Here is a 19,069-nt window from a genome sequence, read left to right on the forward strand (position 1 = left end):
ATTATTGTCAAGGGCCACAGAGAGATCAAGTCAGATAGGAATCAGTTGGATTTTATAAGGGGTTATTAGTGACTTTGAGAAGATTAAGACTAGAGAGGCAAATATTTTTGTATTCTATGGCAAAGGAGATGCAGTCAAAGTAGAGACCGGGGAAAAGGCTGAAAAAAGTCTGCAAGAAGAAAAATCAATACTTTTCATTGAGTGATTCCTGGATGTCACATACGGATCTAGGCAAGCCCAACACCCTGGAGTCATCTTCAGTTTCTCTTATCCCACATGTTCACCCATTAGCAAGTCTCTCTGCTTCTAATATGTTCCAACTTAATCGTATTTCTCTTCATCACCTCTGTGGCTAACATCCTTTTCTAGCCTAGACTTAATGTAGTAGTTTCCTAAGAAGTCTCCGTTTCCAGTCTTGATTTGATAATGTATTTACCATACTGCAGCCAGAATGACATTAAAAAAAAGTAAATTGGACCATGTTCCCCTTACTAACAGTGAACTTTCCATGGCTTTCCATCAAACGTAAGGTCCAAATTCCTTGTAACAGCCTGCAAGCTACAAAGTGAGGCCCTTAAAGTAGCATCTTACAGCTTCTTTGCTCTCTTGATTTGAGCCTTACTTTCTGTTGATTGACTGTAACCCCATGTGAGTTGAGGAGCATCTGTATATGTTGCTTTCTGAGAGTCACACTACTAGGTTAAAGCAAAGTCAATGATACATGTGGCTCTTGAAATAATTTTACCATTTAAGAAAACTACCAAATCCCTAGAGTTTGTAGGCAGTTGGCAGAAAATAAAAGTGTTCCTGCACTTGTCTTTGATCTCCCTAATTGTGTAATCTCTTACATCATTATTTTTCCAGCTACCACACCTATATGTTGTGACTGCACAAGTTAAAAAAGTTTCAATCTCTAATGTTAACTCTTGGTAGTTGACATAGCCATCTATTAGATTGTATCTGGGCTTTGAACAGAATATTTAGTTGGGTTTTACTAGAGTTGTGTGCTATTGATAGAGGCTAGGAGAGGGCCAGGTACACTTGATTGTGTATGTATTGATTGTCTTAACCTCCCTGAGTTTTAGATTTAACTTCTGGTCTTTTTTTGTTGCACAGCTTAACATTTTCTAGGAATCTCAAATTCTATATGGTGTTTGAATCTTCTTCAAATTAGTAGGAGGAAATCTGTAATGGTCAATGTGTAACAATTAAACTCTTCAGAATATATGAGCTGATAATAATGATCATTTATTAAGTTCTATAGACCAGGAACTAAAAGCTTTATGGTACAGAGATACTACATTAGATTGCCTACTTTTGGGAGGAGGGGCAAGAGAAGTGGGGGAGATATTGATCCTTTTATAAGGAAAAACTCCAATATTATATCCCTGTTATCTTTCCTCCAAATAGCTTCTGACAATAAGTTACTTGATTAAAAATTATGTTTTAATTAGAATTTGATGGCTTCTTACAAACTTTTACTGACACTCCACATGTTTGTTTTTGTAGGAGCTGACTAAGGCTTTGGAACAGAAACCAGATGATGCACAGTATTATTGTCAAAGAGCTTATTGTCACATTCTTCTCGGGAATTACTGTGGTAACGTTTCTTATAAAGTATATTGCCCCCTTTTAATAAGTTACTTATACATTTTACCCATGACAAATTAAAAGTTGTCTTTGAGAATTTTTAAATTGGTCTTTTATACAAGGTAAAGTAGTTCAAATGTGACAGACATGTTGAGCAACACCCATTTAAATTTTATGGATGTCGCTTTTTCCTTCATTGGGTGGAGAATGTATACAGATTTCATTCATAGTTATTGGGTATGCTGATAAAAAATAGCATCACATTTACTATTTGACAGAGTATTAAAATGAAATGCTCGTTTAAATTTTTTTTATAAAAAAGAATGTGGCCAGGCATGGTGGCTCATGCCTGTAATCCCAACACTTTGGGAGACCAAAGCAGGAGGATCATTTGAGCCCAGGAGTTCAAGACCAGCCTGGGCAACATAACAAGACCACCTGTATTTAAAAAGTAATGTATTTCTGTATTTTGTACCTTCTGAATAGGGAAAAACTGAATACCTTGAGTAAAATTACATAGAAAATGTTAATGAGACAAGGAGGTGAATTTTGTGACACAGCTGTATTCATTGAAGAGCTTTAAGAAGGAAGCTAAATGTTAAGCCAAAAGGAAGGTACAAGAGTAATATTTATTTGAATTCTATCTTGTATTAGCTTTGCCTAATTTAAAACCATTTGGCATTTCTACCAACTTGAAAACTTAGAAATCTAAAACTGATTCATATGTTGTGTGTATTTGCTAGGATCTATAAATAACTGACTAAAAACCCGTCTTTTTCTACACAGTTGCTGTTGCTGATGCAAAGAAGTCTCTAGAACTCAATCCAAATAATTCCACTGCTATGCTGAGAAAAGGGTATGCAGTAGCTACTCTTCTTGTTGAGCTTGGTATAGATAGTAGGTATTTAATTTGTTGAATGAGTTCATTGCAAGCTTTATGTAAGTTGTAAAATTCTGTATTTATACATTATATAGCAGAGATATGATTCAATTTTAAATACAACTTATAGTTCTATTATTTTGTTAACCATAGTATGTGATAGGAGATCTGTACTTAGTAAATTTTAAAATAGTGATGATTGAAGTAATTGCAAGGTATAGATGAAACTGATAGATTTCACATTGCTTTTTTTTTTTTTTTTCAATCTTTTGGAATTTACTATATTTAATTGACTGGACAACATCCTATTCAGCAAAGCTGAATAGGCTACATTTAATGCTATGAAAGCGCTATATCTGTATACTTTATATCCCATCTTGTTTCTGTTGATAAGTATAACTATTCTTTAAGAAACTTCTTTAATTCCTTTGTATAATTATATTTTGGAGTAAGCAAGTCTGTACAATTAAAGTCAGATTCCTTCTGAAGTGAGTTCTAAAATTGAATTTTAGTAGGAATTGTACTAGATCTTAACAGTATATTAGAAAGTCTCTAGGTTTATTAACATACACTTAAAATAAATTTTTTCTTTCAACAGTAGAAAATACTAAGTTTTTTATTTAGAAAGAAGGTATTTTCCAGATTTTTTGTGTGTCTTAATTTGTTTTAAATATATTCATGCAGAATATGTGAATACCATGAAAAAAACTATGCTGCTGCCCTAGAAACTTTTACAGAAGGACAAAAATTAGATAGTAAGTATTAAAAATTATACTTTAATAAACTTATCTATTTCTGTCTTAAATACCAAAGCTGAATTTTGGTAATGTTAATTTCAAGTTAATTGTAGAAACCCAATACCTGTTTTTCTCATCTAAATTATATTTCATATTGATTGCAGATATGAGATCACTTAAAATCGATTAAATTAGTCTTTTGGCATTTAAATCATAGATGAACTTTACCATTAGAAGTAAAAAACTATGGAGACACTTAACATGCTCTGTTTATTCTGGCTTTGTTTTTTTCTAATGGAGAAGTGAAAGTTTAATTTGCCTTGGTCAGAAGTCTGTTCATTTTAAATTATTCAGATTGCTGAGATGTGAAATCTTAACATTAAAGGTTTTTATGGAGAAGTGAAGTGTACGTTTGGGTAAATTATGAGAGGGTACAGAAGAAACACAGTTTTGAGAGTATTGTGACTTTTAATGTTATATTTTTGAGGGAATATATGAAAAGTATCACAGTGGTGTGGATATCTAGACATATAGAAATTGTGAGAGTCAAGTATATATATATATATATATATATATATATATATATATATATATGTATTTTTTTTGAGACGGAGTCTCACTCTGTCGCCCAGGCTGGAGTGCAGTGGCGCGATCTCGACTCACTGCAAGCTCTGCCTCCCGGGTTCACGCCATTCTCCTGCCTCAGCCCCCTGAGTAGCTGGGACTACAGGCGACCACCACCACGCCCGGCCAATTTTTTTGTATTTGTAGTAGAGATGGGGTTTCACCATGTTAGCCAGGATGGTCTCAATCTCCTGACCTTGTGATCCACCCTCCTCAGCCTCCCAAAGTGCTGGGATTACAGGCATGAGCCACTGCACCCAGCCGAGAGCCAAGAATTTTTAAATCTGAAAAATACTAAGAGGTTGTGAGTAATTTCAGAAAATTGGAGACTACATAATCCTACTTGTATTATCATTTTATCTTTATGTTATGATAGAGTTTTATCACAGTTCTCTAAAGAAGTGGTTCTTAACTGGAAACGGTTTTGCTTCCCAGGAAACTTTATGCAATGTCTGAAGAGATTTTTGATAATCATGAATGGTGGATGGGGGTTGTGCTACTGACATCTAATGAGTATAAACCAGGGGTGCTACTAAATATTCTATAATGCCCAGGACAGTTCTGCCTAACAAAGAAGTATATGGTCCAAAATGTCAGTAGTGCTGAAATTAAGAAACTTCACTCTTAGTATTTTATGTTACATTCTTACTCTGTACTGTTTTGAATGTTTGCCTTTCTGTTGTGTACCTATTCAGAAAAAAGGATTTTAGCACTGATTATGCAAATGGAAGCTACAAATTAAAAAAGGAGAGGTCTGGGTGATAAGGCTTATTCTCAAACTTGCTTATCCCAGTTTTGGTATGTGAATAGTAGGCCTATTCAGTCAGCAAACAGGACATCTGCACTCTTAGCAAATTCTAGAGTGAAGTTATGTAGTGCCTTGGTACCTAATGTGAAAATCCTGAAGCAACATGAGTCATACCATTCTCTACATTTTCATTTTTCTTTCTTTTTTTAGCGAGAGAAGGTCTCGCTCTGTCGCCCAGGCTGGAGTGCAGTGGTGCGATCTTGGGTCACTGCAGCCTCCACCTCTTGGGCTCAAGTGATCCTCCCGCCTCAGCCTCCTGAGTAACTGGGGCTACAGGCACATGCCACCACACCTGACTAATTTTTGCATTTTATTGTTTGCAGAGATGGGGTTTTTCCATGTTGCCCAGGCTGGTCTTGAACTCCTGGACTCAAGCGTTCTGCCTGCCTCGGCTTCTGAAAGTGCTGGGGTTACAGGCATGAGCCACTGCGTCTGGTCCCTAAATTATTTTCTTGAGTAATATCTTAATATCATGCCATTGACATTTATTCTTTAGTTATTTCAGAGGTGGCCTTCAGAGGAAGACCTGTTTGGTAAAATTGCTGTTGAGGATATTTTACTTAAAAATAAATTTGTCTTTAAATCCAGGAAACTTTTTTTGTTGTTGTTTTTTGGGGTTTTTTTTTTTGTTTTTGTTTGTTTGTTTGTTTGTTTCTTTTTTTGAGACTGAGTCTCACTGTGTTGTCCAGGCCATAGTGCAGTTCTCTGCCTCTCAAGTTCAGGTGATTCTCCTGCCTCAACCTCCTGAGCAGCTGGGACTACAGGCATGCACCACCATGCCTGGCTAATTTTTGTATTTTTAGTAGAGACGGGGTTTCATCGTGTTGGCCAGGCTGGTCTCCAACTCTTGACCTCAAGTGATCCACCTGCCTTGGACTCCCAAAGTGCTGGGATTACAGGTATGAGCCACCATGCCCGGCCAAAATCTGGGAAAAAGTTAAGTTAAACTTTTAGGCTTCTATTTTTATCAGACAGGGTAAAGAATTGTTACCTTTTCCCCTCTTTGTGTGATAGATTGCTTGGTTTTAGTTACTGATTACTTAAAATAATAGGTTATTCAAATCTTTTTGATATAATAGATTTTGATACAATAGTTCTCCTCTAGAATACAGTGTGTGTGAGAGTGTATTTAAATTTTTTATTAACGCTGGTATAGTTGGATTTCTTTTATAAATTAGTAAAGTAGAAATTTTTGTTAAGAAATTTTTAAGATTTTCAAATTTATCTTGTCTGCAGTTAACTTGAATTAATAAGCTCTTATTTAGAGTACTTTTAATACTTTTAACATATCTTACTATGCACTGTGACTGTTTAAATGTAATCATTGTTCTGTGTCTCCAGAAGTGAATAATTTGTTTATGCATACATTTACACTGTTATCTATAAATATGTAATACATCACCTATAGCCTCTCGACTGCCATGTAACTTGGAGATAGGACAAAACTTCACGGAATTTAAAGATGCTTGGTGTTAGTAGGAAAGGCACGGTAACAGATAAAGCCACTGAGAGAATAGTGGACTGAATAGGTATCTGCATTGAAGAGCAAGCTGGGGCTGGGAAAGGCTTTTGGACCTCAACTCAGCTCCCAGTTACCAAGCCTCCTCCCCACCCTAACTGATGGCATATTGGGAGTCTGATTTACATCTGATTTTGTTCTGTGTGTGAGGAAGCTTCTCTAAGAGCAGCGGGATTGGGGGAAATGCAGATTATTTGTATCTGTGAAATTAAGGTTGACTGTAGTTAAAATTTTTAAAAAATCAAAATGTTTCATGATTAACAACTAAATGTTAAACTATTGGTATATTTATAACTATAGTAGAGTTGGTGATAAGGTCTGTTAAGACAGGTTTTATTCGCTGCCGACTCCCCAGTGCCTAGAACACTGCCTGGGATGTAGTAGGTATTCAGTAAGTATTTGTTGATTTATAGGTTGTGCAGATGAGTGATGTTATAGTCAGTTTTTTCTTTCTAGGTGCAGATGCTAATTTCAGTGTCTGGATTAAAAGGTGTCAAGAAGCTCAGAATGGTATGTGGGTCTCCCTTGGTATTTGTTTCAATTTAAAAAGAAGTAAACATCTGAAATTTTTTTGGTTTAAACAAATTTGTTTTTATCTTTATAATTTCTTTTAAATAGTATACGTTTCCTTAGATGTGGACTTCCAAAGATACACTGGTTTTTGCATAGCTTCTTATGTTGAAAGGGGGATTTGGGTGGATTTGCTTGTATGGTATATCAGTAAGAAATTACTAAGGAGTCTAAAATGAATTCAGGATGCAAAATGAAACCACTTTTCTTTAGTTGAAAGGTACGGAGAATTTGCTTGCTTAATCAGTATGTTTGTGCTATAGAAATCATACAAATAACTTTGCTTAAAAATGCACTGTTCCCTGAAAATGTTTCCTTTTTATGTTTTAATAGGCTCAGAATCTGAGGTGGTAAGTCCAAAGTTTTCATTCTTCATGTTTTTATTATTTTAAATTTCAAATACCAAATATATTTGAGACAAGACTCAGGATGAGCTGTCTGATATTTAAATATTAAGCAGTTCCATTTAAGTGCTGGTTCCTCTAGGCACTGAAATAAAATCATTTTTTGATAAATATAGAAGTTTCCAGTCATGAAAATTATTGGCCTATTTTAATGAATTTAGTGTGTGGTTAAAGTTGATTTCGTGTGTTTTAGTATGGTCATGATGATCATTTATCTTTTCGTTACTAAAACCTTATTGCATTTATTTAGGTTCAACAGTTTGAATCACTTGTAGGGCTTTTTATGATAGGCTAAGACAAAAGTTAAAGAAAATTGGAAATTGACAGGGTCTTGCTCTGTCATGCAGGCTGGAGTGCAGTGGTGCCATTATAGTGCACTTGAGCTTCAAACTCCTGGGCTCAAGCAATCTTCCCACCTCAGCCTCCCAAGTAGCTGGGACTACAGGTGTACACCACCAAGCCTGGCTAATTACTCTGTTTCTTTAAAACGATTTTTAAAACAATGTTATTTTAGTTTAGGAAGTTGCCGAATCTTAGAACTGGCCATTTTATATAAGCAACCTTTTCTAATCATGCCTTTAGAAGTTTTCTGTTATTTAAAGTTCTGTTATTTTAGAGCAAAAATCTTTTATGAAATTCAATCTAAGATTTTTTAAATGCTGAGCATTCTAATTTTTTTCCGAAAACTAGTGGTATTTAACAATTACAGTTACTATGTCTTTGAAGAAAATTTTCATGTAGTTATTTTATATCAAAATAACTGCAGTGTTGGGTAAATTAATAATACATGCATTTTAATATACAGTTGCTAAACTGACTTGTAAAAATCTTTCTCTTTCAACTTGCCAAAATCAATCTGCATCCCAGTGGACTCATCAGTCAAAAATCAAGTGAGTGTTTCTTTTTCATAAAACAATGCATGATAAATATGCCTAAAGAGGAAGAAACCCTATAGTTTAATAGTAAGCAAATTCTTACCATGTGATTTTTAAGTTTTTGTTTGTTTTCTAAAATTGTGTAATAGCTTTATGTAAAGCCAATTTTAAGGCTGTTTAAGGATTAATATTTGTACTTCAGTTAAATTCAAATCATTTCTCATCTTTAAAGTTGCTTCACTTGGTTTCATATTATGTTACCTTTCCATATGTTAAGGAGAGTCTCTTCCAGTTAAGTTTATGTTACTACACAGGTAAACAAGTTAGTAGTAGATCTAACAGAATTGTAACTTACCCTGCCTTTTATATTTGGAGCAAATTTTTCATAGGAACATTCTGTATGCGTTGAAAGTTAATATTGCTGAGGGCAGCAATTATAATAATGAATAAGCAACTAGCAAGTCTTTGAATTTTAATTATTCATTAGCCTGTGTACAGCTTGTATTCTTAGGACCGTAACAGAAACACAAGCCGTTGATCTAGAGCTTTGCATCCTTACTGAATTGCAAAGGGAAACCGAGACTCTTAAAGTTCATTTCTTTAATCAAGGTGGTTTTGGATATAATTACCTAAAATGGCCTGGAAAAGTTAAAAACAATCTATTCATGGTAGTTGTGGGGAGATACAGGATGAAACTCCAAGTACCTAGTAGATAAGGAACTTTGACTTGCCCTGGTGGCAGCAGCAGGGGTAGGGCACATAACCATGAAATAATAATTAAGGTATTCAGAGCATAAAATAATCCAACATCTAACTTAATATACGTGTACCGGACACTGTGCTTGGTCCTAGGGATATAATAGCGACAGGATAAACAGCTCTGCCCTCAGAGAACTTTTAATCTAGTCTAATTTGAAAGTGAGGATTCCTACGTTTCTAGAGCTTTCAGTACAAAAGATGCACATAATTAGAATCTAGACCCATTAGTCTTTCCATGTATCTTGAAATTGAAGGAAAGTGTTGTATATGATGTTGTGCCTGACACAGTTAAACTTCATATGATTTTAATTTTAGTTCATTTGCCCCTGTTTTGTGTGCTCAAGTCTATCTGCTTCCAACATCAGTTTTGAGAGCTTGGAGTGTTGACTCAGGCTTATTGCTTCACCTTTCTGAGGTTAAGTTTTATCATCTGTAAAATAGGGATTTAAGTGTTTATCTTTAGTATTTGGATGAAATGAGAGTATAAAAACTCTATTGGTGGCATATAAATATTAGCTTGTTTAAAATAAATGACATCTTTAATATTTATATTAGTTTAAGCACAACAGTGCTAGAGATGAGTCAGAACCCAGAAAATCATGCAAGTATTTAAGTCTACTGGAAAGGTGTGAGCATCATTTACCTTACCATTTTTTTCCATTAGTACAGAGCATAAAAAACTAGTTATATAAAGTTGTTTCTGTGAATCAGTAGTTGCTTTGCTGTTTTCTTCCTCCAGGTGGAGCTCTTGTTGTTTATCAGACTAGTTTTTGTTTTGACAATAGCTTTAAGAAAATTAAAAGAGTTACCTAAGTTTCTTTTTTTTTTTTAATAGGTATGACTGGTATCAAACAGAATCTCAAGTAGTCATTACACTTATGATCAAGAATGTTCAGAAGAATGATGTAAATGTGGAATTTTCAGAAAAAGAGGTCAGTAGACTGAATCATTTTTCAATGTTGATTACTATTATTTGCAAATTTAGTATATTGCAGAATAATCTATAACAGTTTATCAGATAAATGCTATTTCTTCCTGAGATGATGTGGAAAATGTTGAATAGAATCTGAAGCCATTGCTTTGAGGTAAGAATATATATGTTGGTAAATTATAGCTGGATGTGCATTTTTTTCTTTAGATTTGAAATTTAAAGCAGAATTTGGTTATATTAGTAAGATAATGTGATTTGGTTATACTTGTGTGGTGTACTTCATGAAAAAGATCTAGTTAGTTTTGTGATCACACATGTCTTAGAATTGACTAACCATGTTAAATGAGTATGACTTTTTTTGTTGTTTTTTGAGACGGAGTCTCGCTCTTGCGTAGGCTGGAGTGCAGTGGCGCAATTTCGGCTCACTGCAGCCTCCTCCTCCTGGGTTCAAACAATTCTCCTGCCTCAGCCTCCTGAGTAGTTGGGACTACAGGCACATGCCACCATGCCTGGCTAATTTTTGTAGAAACGGGGTTTCACCATGTTGGCCAGGCTGTTGTCGAACTCCTGACCTCAAGTGATCTACCCATCTCAGCCTCCCAAAGTGCTGGGATTAGAGGCATGCACCACCGTGCCCAGCCTCTTGAGTATGACTTTTAACAACTTGATTTCTTAGCATTTAGTAGAGAACCTTATAATAGATTATTTAAAAGAGGTAGTGATAGAACTGTATGTTTTGCACATGGATCACTTTTTGTTATATATCATTTTGCTTTTGTATGTTTTCTTGAAATCTAAATATCAAATAGGTGTGATTAAATATATGACAAATATTATGAAACTTATTCTTTTCTGCTGTTTAATGATGTCTATAAGAATTCATGTCAAGGATACCAGATGGAAAAAAAAAGGTTCTTAAATCTTTGAGAACCTTTTGAGGTTCTTAAATCTAAAATTCCATATATAATGTTTAAAATAATTTGTAACATTATTGAAGATTTGTCATTATTTTGTCTAGGTTTTTTACCCTCCATTATATACATTTACAAAATATGATGCTAATTTTGTGTTCATTAGTTGTCTGCTTTGGTTAAACTTCCTTCTGGAGAGGATTACAATTTGAAACTGGAACTTCTTCATCCTATAATACCAGAACAGAGCACGTTTAAAGTACTTTCAACAAAGGTAAGACCATTGAAAAGGTTTGTTACTAGTAATATTTTCAGAATTATAGAAATACTGGTGAACTAATCACCCATGTGTTTATAAGCTTGTAGATTCTTTCAGCCCTTTATCTTTAACAGGGACAAGAAAATAAGAGTGACAACTTTTGAGTATAAGGGTTATTTTACGTCTCAAATTCTAGTACAGTAAAGTATAAAAATCCACTTAGAGTGTGTGGCATTTGTGTACTTACTAAGACAGATATAATGTTTTTCAATAAAGGGGTTTTTTAAAAAAGATACAATAATCAGCCTGTCTTTAAGATTTGATACTGACAATGTCTCTTCCCTTGAACTTGTCAGTTTTGTCTGTTTTGATGTACAAATACTTTTGTCACCCTACCTCATGCAGTTAAAAATACAAACTACTATAAAGATGAATCTGCCTTTTGTTTTTTTTGTTGTTGTTGTTGAGACGGAGTCTTGCTTTGTTGCCCAGGCTGGAGTGCAGTGGTGTGATCTCGGCTCACTGCAACCTCTGCCTCCTGGATCCAAGTGATTCTCCTGCTTCAGCCTCCCAAGTAGCTGGGACTACAGGCATGCACCACCACGCCCTGCTAAATTTTTGTATTTTTAGTAGAGATGGGGTTTCACCATATTGGCCAGGCAGGTCTCCAACTCCTGACTTTTTTTTTTAAACTGAATTTTAGATTACTCTATTATGAGGGAACAATGAGTAAATTATAGTTTGAGTAATTTTTAGATTCCTTTATAGTTTCTAAAAGAAGTAGAGATATACAATAGAATTAATATTCAGAGAGTATCACTCAAAAGATGTAGATAATAGTGTAATTTAGTAGGAAAAAAACTGAAAATTTAAAAATCTGACTCTGGATCTTTGCTTGCCCTGTGTAGTTAGTCTAGGCACAAAATGACTATAAGACTGAATTTTCAGCACCTTTGAAAGGAGGGCTGTGGACCAAATGAACTCTGGAGTCCTTTCAGCTGTAGAATTGTGTGAAGGTATATGATAAATGAGTTAATGGGAATAAATAATGTAGGTAGGCTTTTTCCATTACTACTTTTTTTCTTTTTTTCCTTGTTTTTGAGTTGTAGTCTAGCTCTGTTGCCAGGGTGGAGTGCAGTGCTGTGATGTCAGCTCACTGCAACCTCCGCCTTCTTGAATCAGGTTCAAGTGATTCTCCTGCCTCAGCCTCCTGAGTAGCTGGGATTACAGTCACGTACTGCCACGCCAGCTAATTTTTGTATTTTTGTAGAGATGGGGTTTCACCATATTGGCCAGGATGGTCTTGATCTCCTGACCACGTGATCTGCCCACCTTGGCCTCCCAAACTGCTGGGATTACAGGTGTGAGCCACTGCACCTGGCCTATTACTCCTTTTTTTATACACAGGTCCTGCAGCATACTGCATTAGTATTTATCAGGTTGAAGCTCTAAGGACATGTGAAGTTTCCTGTTGTGGAACAGGATCGGGGTTGGCCTGTGTTGTGAAGAATGATAATTGGGCCTGCAGAAAGGACACAGCTGCAGAGGGTTGGAGAAGAAAGTGTAAAGTGAAGTAGTTTTTTGCATCCAGTTAAAAAGGATCTGCCTACTTATTTGAAGATTGTCAAGAACAAAGCTGGTTAATTATGAGGCAGATTTTTGAAATAGCTGCTTGGGACAATAGAAAGTGAGGAAAGGGATGAAATCTCACCAGGATTTTGGTCTCTCACTGGTCCTATCCACATAGTATAGAATTTGTTTAATAAAAGAATTTTTAGTAATCAAGCACAAAATAGGTAGATTTGAGAGGGATATAGTTCATAAAATAATGAATTTGACTTTTTTTGGTATATGTCTATCGAGATTGCTAATGCAAGTGAGCTGAGATCACTCCGTTGCACTCCAGCCTGGGCAACAGAGTGAGACTCTGTCTCAAAAAAAAAAAAAAAGATTGTTAATGCATGTCCATTTGGAGTTATTTAAATTGAGTGTGAATTAATGATAAATGACTTAAGAACTTGTATTACTGAGCCACCTCCTATAGTGGAAGAATATCATGTGTGGTAAATACATAGATGTGTGGCTAGAGTTGAGGATGTAATTAAGCACTCTTATCTCAATTCTTTTTTCTCTTTTGAGTCTTGGATTTGTTAATTTTAACCATTCTTCAACCATACTACTATGTTCTCAGTTTGCCTTTTCTGCCCCTTCCTCTTTAAATGCTAAGTGATGATTTTTCTTCCTTATATAGTAGTTTATGTATACATTTCATGTCCCTCGTTTCTGTGTAAGTCTTTGAGGATAAGAAGCATGTTTTATTTGTATCTTTGTATGTGCCCCAGTTAGGGTCCCCAGATAAAGTTACAAGATGCTCATTTAAGTTTCTATTTAAGATAAACAATGAATAATTTTTTTATTATGTAAATATGTTTCATGCTATAATTTTATTTGCTAAACTTGGCAGCCCTCACCACATACATTGCACAGTGGGTGCTTAGTTCAGTGAATGAATTAAAATTGGATTTTGGTTTTAGTCCCATGACATTGGCAGAGAATGTTTATTCTTAGTTTTGCAGGTGGAAAAACAATCATGTTAATGGAGTTTAAATACTTTCCCCAAGTTTACCTAGTTAACTAAATTCTTCAGCCTGGCCTAGGAGACATAGATACACTTCTGATTGCCAACCAAACTAGTGCATCTTTGCTTAGGTTTTTCTAAGTTTTGAATTGGAGAACTTAGATTCTAAGGATGTGTCCTAAAGAATTATTATTTTTCTTGTCCTGACCCTGGAATCTCTGTATTTTATATACCATATATATATATATATGTGCACACACATAATCTTGTTAGATTACTAACTCTTAAACTATTTGGGGGGAAGCAAATTGAAAGAAGTTTTCTTAATTGTGTCTTAAGGGAAATAAATGATAAAATCTTTGAATTTCCTTTTTCATACAGTAGAGGGAGACAATATTAAAATACTGAAAATAAAATCTCTGGGTTACTGAGGCTTACTTCGTGGACACTTAAGAGACAACAGTACTAAAATAATTTGCTTTTCATGTATTCAGATATCTTGATTGTTGAGATATCTTGGACCTTTGCGAATTGAGAAAGGACGCATTTTGCAGAGGAGAATCTGCTTAATAGTAGAGATTCTGTAAAATTTGCAGCTTAAAAGGGCGATTTCTTTGCTTTTGGGAATTCTCTTTTCTTTCCCACCTTCAAGATTGAATGAATGTTGCATATCCATGTATAGCCAGTGGTTAAATATTATTTATTTGAGTGATATGTAATTTGTGATGAAAGTAGTAAGAGGTAAAACCCTGAAATTAATGAAGTAGCATTTCTTAACTATTTTACAGTGTAGTATCCGATATGTTTTTCCAAGCCAGGATTCATATTTTTTCAGTATCTCTGATAGTTATTGCTACTTTTTACTGAATATCAGCTTTAATGTCAGCCTATTAATTTTTTAGAAATTAAGAAACTATATGTCTTTCATCTTGTTGATTTCATGACACTATTCTCTGGTCACAGTCTCAGAATTGTGACTTTAGTGGCACCCATATTGTGAAATATTCATTTTAAAAATTAATTTTCATTCCCTTTAAGATTTAGAATTCACAAGTCGGGCACGGTGGGTCATGCCTGTAATCCCAACACTTTGGTAGGCCAAGGCGGGCGGATCACTTGAGGTCAAGAGTTCGAGAACAGCCTGGTCAACTTGGTGAAACCCTGTCTCTACTAAAAATACAAAAAATGAACTGGACGTGGTGGTGGGTGCCTGTAGTCCCAGCTACTCGGGAGACTGAGGCAGGAGAATCGCTTGAACCTGGGAGGCGGAGGTTGCAGTGAGCCGAGATCATGTCGCGCCACTGCACTCCCGCCTGGGTGACTGAGTGAGACTCCGTCTCCAAAAGAAAAAAAAGAATTAGAATTCTCAGTCTTTTGGGGTGAATTTGCCCTTGTGGAAATGTTCTTGTATTCTTAAGTCATAGTTAAGTCATAGTAATTTTGCTGATTATACAATATAAAATACGAAGGCCTGGAATTGTGAGAAATAAAAATGTCTGTCTTAGAAACAAAATAGCCTCCTTTTCTCTTCTCCCACTTTGAGAAGTTTTAGAGCGTATCCTATTGCTTAATGTTCATAGAAGAATATATGTATGTTAAATAAAAATCCTGGTGATAATGTAATGGAATGGGGTATCTGGGCATGATGCTTCCTTCTGCTTGTCTGAATACATAGATATGAGAGTTTTTAAAATTATTGTTTTCTTTTGCTTTTTTAATACAGTGGTGGTGATAATCGTGAGATTTCTTTTTTAACTGAATTAGTTTAAAAAAGATCACAAATTGTAGATCTTGAAATGTATTCTTTTCATATATTTTGTAATGTATATTTATATATTTTTAAAAGAAGAATTTTACTCTACATAATTTTTAAACAGCTACATTTTGTTGATATTTTTATCACATCCTTACATATTCAACAGCAAAGTATTTCGGCATATGCGTGTACTGTAGCTTATTTAGCCAGTCCCATTTTGTTTGACCTGTGGAGAATAAGAATAGGTGTTTTGACTGTTTTATCACATTCCAGGCACTGTACTATGAATTATCTCATGTAATTCTCATAGTTACTGCATGGTGTAGGTATTTTTATCCCTAGTTTACAGGTAGAGAAACTTAACCCAGAGATGTTCAATAATTTGCCCAGGTTTTTTAGCTGAGGATATTGATAATAGCATTCTGTTGTTATTTGCCAGACGTGATTCTTTATTCTTTTCATACATAATGTCATTTAATCTTCTTGAGAACCCTAAATGAGTCAGGGCCAACTGTTCTCATTTTATAGGAGAAACTGAGGCTCGCTGAGATTGAGTTGCTTGCTTATGGTCATATATCTAACCAATGGCACCTATTTGTGACTCTTCTAACTATACAACTGATTGTTTTTGTCTTATTCTCAACCCCTGGTTATTTCTCAGGAAATAAGTTAAAATTCTAGCTGAAAAATGCACTTACAGCAAATTATTTCATATCTTGGCTCCCACATCTCTAAAATATGGATAACAATCTTTTTAATAGGGTGATTCCATTAAGTAAGATGATATATGTGAAGCATGTAGCATGCAGGATATGTAATAAGAGCTCAATAAATGTTACAGTACCTTTCTTACTGTTTTAGTTATTTCGATTTTTATTCGGGCTGTAAACTCAGCAAATGCGTTATCATAGAAAATCTGGAAAAGATAAAGGAGTTTAGGAAGTAATCACTCAGACTCACCACTGAGATGACATTCTAGCATGTTTCCTTTCAGATAACCTGATATTTCCTGATACATAGGTCAGTCACTACACCTGACACATACTGGAATCTTTTTGTTTATGGGAATGTCTCTCCTGATTAATTAAGAAGAACAGAGGCTGTGTCCTTATGTACCAGCACTGTTTCTGGCACAGAGTAGGTACTCAGCAAATATTTGAAATGAGCTGTTAGAAGTTTGGAGAAGACCTTCAATCTTCTCCATTCATTGCCATTTTTTTGCATTTAAAAAATGATTATAGAAATATTTTAGTGTAAAATCAAGGTAGATGTATTAGTCTGGGCTCGAAGGCAGCTATTTTCAGACAAAGGAATTTGATGTAGCAATTAAGTGGGAAAAGAGCTTAGTAAGAGTATGTTGGGAAGGCTGTATTCTGAAGATTAGGGGAACAATTATTTAATGAGTACAGTCTTGAAGTGTATGGTTCTTAAAAGTTTGCCAGTAAATTGCCCCAGCTCTTTAGTCTCTGGGAAAGATACCTTCATGTCAGTCTGTAGTAGTAGGTGGGATCTTACTTACCACTTAAGATGGTGGTGTCTGGATATCATGATTGCTTAAGCATAATGCCATCTCTTTAAATCTGAAATTTCTTTCATTGGAAAGAATTAAACTCTCTGCTATGCAGAGGAGACTTCAGAAGTGGATGGTAGTACCTATACTGTTGAGAGCTAATGATCCAGCACATTAGGGATTCTTAGTGTAATCTGTGAATACTCTTTTGGGATATTAGCAACTTGAGAGCCTTCCCTGTACGTATGAGAGCAACATTCAAGCAAACTACCAAAGTTTTAAGTTACTTTTAAAGTTTTTTTGACTTAAATTAAAATAGAATGGTATGTTAATGGTTGCAGTAAAAACCTCTGAAATTGGACTGGTGCTAATTCTAGAACTATCTGCCGGAATCATGAAGACTTAAAACTTCATTTTTAAAAGCATGTACAAACCTTGAAAGTGAATTAAATGTAAAAAGGATTTCATAGGACATTAGTCCCTCCCTTCTTTTACTTTTTTTTTTTTTTTGTCGGGGGAGATAGGGTCTCACTCTGTTGCCCATGCTGGAGTGCAGTGGAGTGATCATGGCCCACTGTGGCCTCAACCTCTTGGGCTCACGTGATCCTCCCACTTCAGCCTCCCAGAGTGCCAGGATTACATGTGTGAGCCAACACACCTGGCCCCTTTTACCTTTTTTAAAAAGCTACTTTAAGTGGTTTATTACATGCAGCTATTTTAATGAATGGATTAAGTATAATTTCAAGTTGAGGTCAGCTTGTCTCAGCTGAAGCAGGTTGTTACTAAGAGCTTTGCCTTTTGCTTTATAAAGTCCTCTTTGTTCATACTGCACAGTTACTCGGGTTATAGTGGCTTTCAGTAGATGCGAATGCTACTCTGTGCTGCTCTTCAGGTGAAACAAGGAACTTTTTATAGACAGTATGTTCATAGTTACAGGAACATGAAGTGTGAATATAGGGTGGCCTGTGGCCAAGTTTAATGTGGTGATGTACACAGTACTTTCCAGGCCCTCATGTTTTAGATGAGTTGAAAATTAAAGAAGATGCAATTTTAATTTTTCAGATAATATTAACAGTTCTTTTCAGTAACTATTGCTGTGTCATTGCCGTCTATTTGATTTATGTCCCTTTTGATAAATATCGTAGCAGTGACAACTTAAAGTAACCAGAATATAGAAAATATTGGTGGTATATTACTTTATAAAAAATTAATTGTAGTTCACTTTAGGGAATTCTAGAGATTCTTATGAAATATGTTTTTATATATGTAGAGTTTAAACATGTAAATTACACCAAAGATACTATACTTTTTTTTTTTTTTTTTTTGACAGAGTCTTGCTGTGTTGCCCAGGCTGAAGTGCAGTGGCACGATCTTGGCTCACTGCAGCCTCCGCCTCCCAGATTCAAGCAATTCTGTCTCAGACTCCTGAGTAGCTGAGACTACAGTCACATGCCACTATGCCTGGCTATTTTTTGTATTTTTAGTAGAGACAGGGTTTTGCCGTGTTGGCCGGGCTGGTCTTGAACTCCTGACCTCAGGTGATCTGCCTGCCTCGGCCTCCTAAGGTGCTGGGGTTACTACTCTTTGCCCTTATCCCAGTGACGTTTGTTTCATATTTTTCTCTTATTATGAAAACAGTCGTTTATTACATTTCTTTGCTCCTAAAGAAAATAAAAATAAACGCTTGAGACCAGATACCCACATACATATACCATCATTTTATCTCTGATTAAAAATATTGGCAGTTTTTCCCTATGTTAGCGCTTGTTAAGGTATTTTAAGGTGCAAATTTTGAAGGTCCTTTTGCTAAATGCATTTGGTATAAAGATGACCTGGAATTGCTAGTTTAATGATAAAAGAACCATCTTTTTATCATCTGATAAAAGATAAAAGAACCAAAGGGTGAATAGACTTCTTTTTTTAAGTCTGCCTTTTGATTTTTTAATCCCATTTACAAAAGTAGTGATCCTTTTCATAGGAAAAAAACATGAGAATATAAAATTCTAATTCAATTGCTCATTTAAACTATTTTTATAATGTTTATTATAGTGCTTACTTTAATATTTGCACTAAAAATGCTGATATTAGCCTGTTAAAATAGAAGTGAGAGCATTATTTGAATAAAGAAAACAAAAGGTAGATAAAATGCTATGTGATTGTGTGTGTTGGGGGCAAGGATAGACTCAGAGGCCTAGCCTTAATTAGATAGTAAAAGATGCTATTAGGATACTATTAACTTTTCATTTTAATAAGTGAACTTAGTCTTCTCGGTAAGTAAGTGAACTTAGTCTTCTCAGTACTCCCCGATGCAGTGTCCTTTCATACCCATGCTCCAGTTAGGCCATTCCCTGTGCTCTG

At 35.1% G+C, this 19,069-nt stretch overlaps 1 protein-coding gene across 4 annotated transcripts in view; it reads left to right on the forward strand.

Annotated features, from left to right (window-relative positions):
• The window catches only part of SUGT1 (SGT1 homolog, MIS12 kinetochore complex assembly cochaperone), a 35,316-nt gene that overhangs the window by 3,483 nt on the left and 12,764 nt on the right, over positions 1-19,069 (forward strand). For 2 of the 4 annotated variants that reach the window (XM_034936765.3, XM_003813543.6), the window contains 9 exons: positions 1,510-1,600; positions 2,377-2,446; positions 3,155-3,225; positions 5,443-5,538; positions 6,615-6,668; positions 7,062-7,078; positions 8,000-8,022; positions 9,602-9,698; positions 10,775-10,882. In XM_034936765.3, coding sequence (XP_034792656.1) covers positions 1,510-1,600; positions 2,377-2,446; positions 3,155-3,225; positions 5,443-5,538; positions 6,615-6,668; positions 7,062-7,078; positions 8,000-8,022; positions 9,602-9,698; positions 10,775-10,882 — 627 coding nt within the window. The remainder of the gene's footprint in view (positions 1-1,509; positions 1,601-2,376; positions 2,447-3,154; positions 3,226-5,442; positions 5,539-6,614; positions 6,669-7,061; positions 7,079-7,999; positions 8,023-9,601; positions 9,699-10,774; positions 10,883-19,069) is intronic. The other 2 variants (XM_055096822.2, XM_063595782.1) reach the window with 1 other exon arrangement.

Source organism: Pan paniscus, chromosome 14 (genome assembly GCF_029289425.2).
Source record: "Pan paniscus chromosome 14, NHGRI_mPanPan1-v2.0_pri, whole genome shotgun sequence".
In the NCBI taxonomy this organism is placed as follows: Eukaryota; Metazoa; Chordata; class Mammalia; order Primates; family Hominidae; genus Pan; species Pan paniscus.